This window comes from Terrapene carolina, unplaced genomic scaffold (assembly GCF_002925995.2).
Source record: "Terrapene carolina triunguis isolate 2854851 unplaced genomic scaffold, T_m_triunguis-2.0 Scaffold665, whole genome shotgun sequence".
Lineage (NCBI taxonomy): Eukaryota > Metazoa > Chordata > Testudines > Emydidae > Terrapene > Terrapene triunguis.
The window spans coordinates 216,294-223,437 of record NW_020665016.1 but is presented as its reverse complement, the minus strand read 5'-3'; the positions used below and the strand labels follow the sequence as shown (position 1 = coordinate 223,437).

The 7,144-nt window shown below is 58.7% G+C and overlaps 2 protein-coding genes across 3 annotated transcripts in view; both read left to right on the top strand.

Annotated features, from left to right (window-relative positions):
• LOC112124790 (nuclear factor of activated T-cells, cytoplasmic 4-like) overlaps positions 1-2,823 on the top strand; it is a 6,827-nt gene extending 4,004 nt beyond the window's left edge. The window contains exons 5-9 of the mRNA XM_026659708.2: positions 4-115; positions 393-448; positions 668-794; positions 1,102-1,647; positions 1,934-2,823. Coding sequence (XP_026515493.1) covers positions 4-115; positions 393-448; positions 668-794; positions 1,102-1,647; positions 1,934-2,001 — 909 coding nt within the window. The 3' untranslated portion in view covers positions 2,002-2,823. The remainder of the gene's footprint in view (positions 1-3; positions 116-392; positions 449-667; positions 795-1,101; positions 1,648-1,933) is intronic.
• Positions 2,824-3,677: 854 nt separating this feature from the next.
• Positions 3,678-7,144, top strand: part of LOC112125292 (receptor-interacting serine/threonine-protein kinase 3-like) — a 12,192-nt gene continuing 8,725 nt past the window's right edge. For both annotated transcript variants that reach the window (XR_003370192.2, XM_029913480.1), the window contains exons 1-4: positions 3,678-4,262; positions 4,769-5,099; positions 5,309-5,469; positions 5,682-5,731. Coding sequence is in view for 1 of the 2 variants with exons in the window: in XM_029913480.1 (XP_029769340.1) it covers positions 4,117-4,262; positions 4,769-5,099; positions 5,309-5,469; positions 5,682-5,731 (688 nt within the window). In the remaining variant the exon portion in view is untranslated. The remainder of the gene's footprint in view (positions 4,263-4,768; positions 5,100-5,308; positions 5,470-5,681; positions 5,732-7,144) is intronic.

Sequence of the window (7,144 nt, the reverse complement as noted above, 5' to 3'; positions counted from 1 at the left end):
CAGGTGGAGAGGTGCAGCCTCAGCGCAGGGTCGGGGCGTGGGGGCGAGGAGATGGTGCTGTCTGGCGCCAACTTCCTGCCTGACTCCAAGGTCGTCTTTATTGAAAGGGGTCCCGGTAAGTGTGAGCCCCACCCCCGCCATCTCCTCCCTGCCCCCTACATTGGGGAGCCCCCTGGGACCTACAATCCCTCCCCCCACCCCACTGGGACCCTCCCACTCCCATCTTCTCCACCATCCCTTCTGTGCCCCCTTGTGCCCTGGAGACCCTTGGCCCTACAATGCCCCTGCTCCCTGCACTTGGAGAGATCCCCCCAGGACCCTCCCTGCCCCCCTCCCTTCCCCCTTGCTCCGCCCCTCCATGGCCTCGCAGCCAATAACCTCTCTCCTTTCAGATGGGAAGCTCCAATGGGAGGAGGAGGCCTGTATCAACCGGCTCAAGAGCAACGAGGTGAGAAAATCCTGGAGTGGATCAATCCTGGGGGAGCAGGGTGGGGGATGGGGGAAGTCCCGGAGTGGATCAACCCTGGAGGAGTGGGGAGGGGGTGTTGTAAATCCTGGAGTAGATCCACCCTGGATCTGGATTCCTGGAACAGATTGCAAATTCCAGCCCCACCCAGGATGGGGGAATTTTGCTGCCCCCTCTCACCCGAATTCCCTACCCCCCCAGACCACGCTGACCCTCACAGTCCCAGAATACAGCAACCCACAGGTGGCCCGGCCTGTCCAGGTCTATTTCTACGTCTCCAACGGGCGGCGGAAACGGAGCCCAACGCAGGCCTTTAAATACTTGCCTGGTGAGTTGAGGGGAGGGGGAAAGGGAAGGAGTCGTGTAAGTGGGGAGAGGGGAACGAGATGGGGGGAGGAGGAAGGAGAAGAGGTTGCGGGGGCAGCAATTGGGGGGGTGATTCCCACGTGACCTGATGGTTAATTGGGGGGAGGGGACAAAGGTGGCAAATAGACAAGGAGGGGGAGGGGAGAGCGCAAGAAGAGGGGACGAGAGACACAGTGCTGTCTCCCAGGGGGCGCTGTTGGATGGGAAGGATTTGGGGCAGTTCCTTTCCCCTCCCCCAGTCTCTGACTCTCTCCCCCCTCTCCCCACAGTGATCTTCAAGGAGGAGCCACCCCCCTCCTCCCCACTCCGCGGCTTCCCCCCCGGCCCCTCCTCCCCAGTGCCCCCTTGCAGTCCCCCTTACCCTCCTGAGGGCCCCGGGGACATGGACATTTCCCCCAGTCACCCCCACTTCCCCTGCTACCCTGATGACTCCCCCTACAGGGCTGGCTACTCCCCCTCCCCCGCGGCCTTCGGGAGCCCCTCCTCATACCCTGACGGGCCCCCACTGCTCCCTTTGACACCCCCTTATCACCACTGCCTGGCCACCGAGCCCTCCCACCGCTACCCCCACACGGAGCAGTACGGAGGGGCTGGGCTGACGGTGCCCCCCCACTTCCATCCGCTGGGCTACCGGCCCCCCCACTTCCAGGCCCCTGCCCAGCTCACCCCACCACCACTGTCAGAGGGAGCCAGGCCCCCCAACTGGGGGGATCCGGAGTCGGGGGAGACTGAGGAGGTGGAGAAACCCAGAGGCAGCGGATACCGGGTGGCTTTCCGTGACAGCCTGCCTGTCCAGGGGATCACGCTGGAGGAAGGTAACGGGACTTTTCCCCTCTAGGGGGCGCCGGCTCCCACACGGCTCTAGGGCAGGGGACTGGCTTGATCACAGGGTGTAGAATGGGATGCAGGGTCTTTCCCCTGTAGGGGGCACTGGCCCTGATCCCACCCCAGGGCGGGGGGACAGCCTGGCTCAGGGGGTAGGGAATGGGACATGGGGCCTTTCCCCTCTAGGGGCGCTGGCTCTGATCCAGCCCCAGGGCGTGGGTCTGTCTAGCTCAGGGGGTTCCCCTCACTCTGTTTTCCCCTCTCTTTTTCTCCTAGTGACCGAGATCATCGGCCGGGACCTGAGTGACTTCCCGGAGCCACTCTGTGAAGGCAGGGGGAGCTGAGACCCTGGCCGCTCCCGGGTCCTTCCTGGCTTATCCAAGCTCTGTCCATCTCATTTCTGTTCATCCGTCTGTGTCAATCACAGTTCCATCTGTCTGTCCAGCTCTCTGTCTGTCCGTCCAAGCTCTCTGTCCATCGATCACAGCTCCATCCATTCATCCATCCTAGCCCTGTCCATCTGTCCTAGCTCTCTGTCTGCCCGTCCTAGTTCTCCATCCATCTGTCCATCTCTCTTTCTTTCTACATCAGGGAAGGATGACTCTGAAGTCCCCATCCCCACCCCCTTGTCTCCTCCCCCAAGCGCCCCTACCATCTGGGCTTCACAGCATATGCCAGCTGCGGGGTGAGGGGGGCCCCCAGACTATATCACCCCTGTTCTCCGCCTCCCTCCTGGAGCCATTTTCCTATGGGGCAAAAATACCCAACCAGGGGGAGGGGGATATTCCTATCCCCGTGTATGAGCCCACCCCCATCAACTCAGCAATGGGGGAGGGGGGCAGATATGGCTAATGGTGGGGAAGAGGGGGGAGTTCAAGCCATCAGATTTTGCAGGGTATAGGAAACATCTCCCCCCCTCCCCCCAGGGGTAAAATAATTCTCCAATAGAGTGGAGGAGGATGTGCCAGCCCATGGTGTCACATGGAAGCCCCTTCCCTAGATCTCCCCCCAATGGGGACAAGAAGGAGTTAATGACTACAATGGTATTGTTGTGGGGCTCGGGGAGGGGGTGTCCGTGATTATATCCAGTTTTATATCGTTTATTTTTTCCCTGACTTCTCCTTTTCTTTGAATCCTGGTTTGTTTTGTAATAAAATGAATTGATTAAAAAAGAACAGCTAAATACAATAAAAGTGTGTCTGATTCGGGGGGAGGGAAGGCGCAGGGTGGGCAAGTGGGGGAGGGAAAGAATGGGAAGGGGAAAGGGAAGTCAGAGGGGTGGAAAGTGCAGTGGAGAGGGGAGGGGACAGAACTGCCCCTAGTGCCCATTATACAGTATAGCCGCCCCTTCCCCGCCCCTTCCCCACCCCCACCCTCTGCTGCCCCTAGTGGCCATTATACAGTATAGCCGCCCCTTCCCCACCCCCACCCTCTGCTGCCCCCCAGTGCCCATTATACAGTATAGCCGCCCCTTCCCCACCCCACCCTCTGCTGCCCCCTAGTGCCCATTATACAGTATAGCCGCCCCTTCCCCACCCCCACCCTCTGCTGCCCCTAGTGGCCATTATAGGAAGAGCAGTCACGGGGTTGGGTGCGGTGGGTTTACAGGCCCCGCCCTTGCTCCGGAGGCGGGGCCGGGCGATACAGGAGCAGGGAGCCCCTCCTGGTGCCCGATGGGGGCAGTAATTTACCACCGACACACAACGCGTGTGGAAGGGTGACCGGGACTCGGGGTCTGAGCAGGGCGAGTGGCTGATCTGTCTGGGTGGGGGACTCGTGTGAGCCTAGGCTGGAGACGGGGGGGGGAGAATATCTATTGATTGATCAAATTCGTCTCTCTGCGCCCATGCACTGCGCATCTACCTGCCGATGTGTCCCTGCACATCTGCCTGCCTGCCTGCCTACCTACCTTCCCTCCTCCCCAATCTCTCCTGCGCGTTTCTCTCCCTCCCCAGTTCTGCCAGCCCAGCCCGGCCGCGGGGGAGGGGACGGGCTGTGGGACGTCCCGGGGCGGGGAGTCGGCCAAGGGGCACCGTGGGACACCAAAGGGGGAAGTGACGAGCTCGTAGGCGAAGAGAAACGAGCCGCGGTGGAGCCGGAAGTCAGAGCCTGGAGCGGTGCTGGGGGCTGCAAGTCTGAGGTCAGGTGCAGGAGTCCCCGCGTCCTGGCACCCAGTAATAAAGGGATGGGAGCCTTCCAGTGAATGGGCAGCAGGGGCTGCGGGTCGGGAGTGAGGGGCACCGGCAGAGCTCGGAGGGAGCCCAGGGCTGGGTACCAGGGGCTGCGGGTCGGGAGTGAGGGGCACCGGCAGTGCTCAGAGGGAGCCTAGGGCTGGGTACCGGGGGCTGCGGGTCGGGAGTGAGGGGCACCGGCAGAGCTCGGAGGGAGCCCAGTGCTGGGCTAGCAGGGGCTGTGGGTCAGGAGTGAGGGGCGCCCTCTCACTCTGTCCCAGTGCAGGGATGGCCGAGTGGGTGGAGTTCCGGGAGCGGATCCCCCGGGAGTGCCTGGAGGAGATGCAGTTCATCGCCTCTGGTGGGTTCGGCACCATCTATCTGGCTCAGCACCGTGACTGGCGCATCCCCATCGCTGTGAAGAAACTGAGCCGGTAAGAGGGGTGGGTGTCTCTCTCGCTCTCTCTCTCTTTCCAGCCTTTTTTCCTTCACACTCTTTCTCTTTTTTCTCTTCCTTCCTCCGCTTCTTTTTACTTTTCCCCGTCCCCCTCTCCCCTTCCTTTTCCCTTCTCTCCTGTTCCTTTCACCATGTTTCTTTGTCCATCTCTCCTTCACCCTTCTCCTTTTCTTTTTGTCCATTCCTCTCTTATATCCGTCCATCCCTCCATTTACTCTTTCTAGTCTTCCATCCCTCTATTTGCTGCTTCTCTGCATTTCCTCCTTCCCTTTCCTTTCTCCTTCCTTCCATTCCTTCTTTCTATCCTTCCATACCTCCATTTCCTCCTGCCCTCTGTAATCTCTGTCCCTCCACTCTCCCATTCTCTCCTCCCATCTCTCCATTCTCCTGCCTTTTCTTTCTCCTTCGTTCTTTCTTTTCACCTCCTTCCTCCACTCTCAACTTTCCCCATCCTTCGTTCATCTCTCCACCCCCCGCCTGCAGAGACACCTGCAGCCGTGAAGAGCTCCTGGCGGAAGCCCGGGCCATGGACAAAGCTCGCTTCATCTACATCCTGCGGCTCTTCGGCCTCTATGAGGAGGAAGAGGAGGGCTGGGACTCTGGCCCCCGGCTGGGCATTGTCATGGAGTACATGGAGAATGGCAGCCTGGCCGGCTTGCTGGAGAAAGTCCGGCCAGTCCCCTGGCCAATGCGCTTCCGCCTCCTCCACCAGGTGGCGCTGGGCATGAATTACCTGCATGGGCTTCACCCACCGTTACTGCACCTGGACCTCAAACCCAGCAACGTCCTGCTGAATTTGGAGCTGCATGTCCGGGTGAGAAAGCCCCTCCCCTCCTAGTCAGCCAAGCCTGGGTCAGAGCTGGCACCCCCTACAGGGGAAAGGCCCCGTGTCCCTTTTCCCACCCCACTGATCCAGCCACTCCCCTGCCCTAGGGCTGCATTGCAGCCAGCGCCCCCTAGAGGAGAAAGGCCATGTGTCCCATTCCCTGCCCCCCAGCTATGCTTTTCTCTCTTCCCCACCAGCTGGCAGACTTTGGGCTATCGAAATTCAAGCGAGTGACGACCAAGCAGGGAGCAGACAGCTCCGGGGATAAGGATGACTACGGGGGTACCCTGGAGTACATGCCCCCCGAATCCCTCGTAGACATCAACTACAAGCCAACGCCAGCCACAGACATATACAGGTAAAGGAACCCCAATGTCCCAGTGAGGCACTAGGGGGCGCTGTGCTGCAGGGAGCAGGGCAGGCGGTTCAGTAGGGGGCACTCTCCCCTTTCAGTCAGTCCTGACCACAATGGCCCATAGCGACATTAGTTGGCGCTGTGCTTCAGGGAGCTGTGTCGGGGGTCCTCTCCCATCCCATGATCCCAACCTGCCCCCTCTTTTGCCTCTGCAGTTATGCCATCCTCACCTGGTCCGTGTTAAGCGGTGAACAGCCTTACCCAAGTGAGTCCTATTCCTGTCTTTTAACTATGCCTCTCTTTTGAACCAAGCTTGTCCTGCGATTCAGGGGCTACTCAGGGGTTCCTGGGAATAGAAACAAAACAAACACCACCTCTGAGCTGAAGGGGAATCCCTTCTATCCCAGCAGTATAGGATTTACGGCTCATACAGGCGCAGTTTTCAATCTGTCCACTAGAGGTCAGTGAGCTGTGATAGCCATAAACCCTGTGTCGGTATAAGCCATAAACCCTGTATTGCTGGGATAAAAAAAGAGAAGTGTGAAAAAGGAAGGGTAGTTGGCGAGAGACATAGTTGGATGGAAGGATAGTTGATTAGAGAGGAAGGGAAGGGGGAAGAGTATGGGGTGGATAGATAGGACTGAAGTTGGATGGGTAGGTGGATAATAGGGTTAGTGGGAAAACAATATTTTCCATCCAAGAATTTCAAAAGAACTTCTCATTAAAGTGGGGGTTCTATCCCCAGCTCTGGGAGAGGAATGGAGCCTAATGGAGCAAGGGGGGATGGGACCCAGGAGTCCTGGGTTCTATCCACAGCTAAGTTATGCAGCCTGGGGCAAATGACTTTAGCCGTCTGTTGCCTCAGTTTCCCCAGCCTGAAACAGGATTTCATTGGTCTCTCTTGACTGTTAAGTCTTTGCGGCAGGGACTACCTCTTACAGGCTCCTTATAAAAAGTGGGGGAAGAGGCCCAATTACGCCCGCTTGAAAAATCTCTGCCCACCTCTGGGAGTTCAAATCCCAGAGGCTCTGAGGGGGCGTGGCTAGGGGTCTCAGCAGCGAGACGCTTTACGAAACATGGCTGGGAGCTCAATGACATTTAGGCACCTGAAATCAAATGCGATTCAGGGTAATTCTCTTAAGCTCATGGTAAATTCCAGACGACCTCCCCCACTCCTGACCCCTGTAGTAAATAATCATTAGGGCTACGTTTTTGTCACGGATATTTTTAGTAAAAGTCAGGGACAGGTCATGGGAAATAAACAAAAATTCACGGCAGCCCATGACCTGTCCCTGACTTTCACTAAAAATATCCCTGACAAAAAGGGTCGGTGAGTTCAGCACCCACAGCTGCTGGGGCTCCCGGGTCCCCCACCGATGTGGTGCATGGGAGCGTCGGTGTCCCTACTCCTGGGGCTGAGCTGCTGCAGGGTCCCCTCTCCCCGGGCAGCTGGTAGCTGCAGTTCCACCAGCCCCCCACCGCAGCGGGGCAGCTGCAGGGTCTCCCCACCAGGTTGGGGCCTGGGAGCTGCGAGAGAGGGGCTGGCTGGGATCTCCAGCCTCAGGGCAAAAAATGTTACGGAGGTCAATGCAAGTCTCAGATTCCGTGACATTATCGTAGCCTTAATAATCATGTCTCTGACTCCCCACAGGGGGGCAGTGTCTGTGCATGGCTGTTA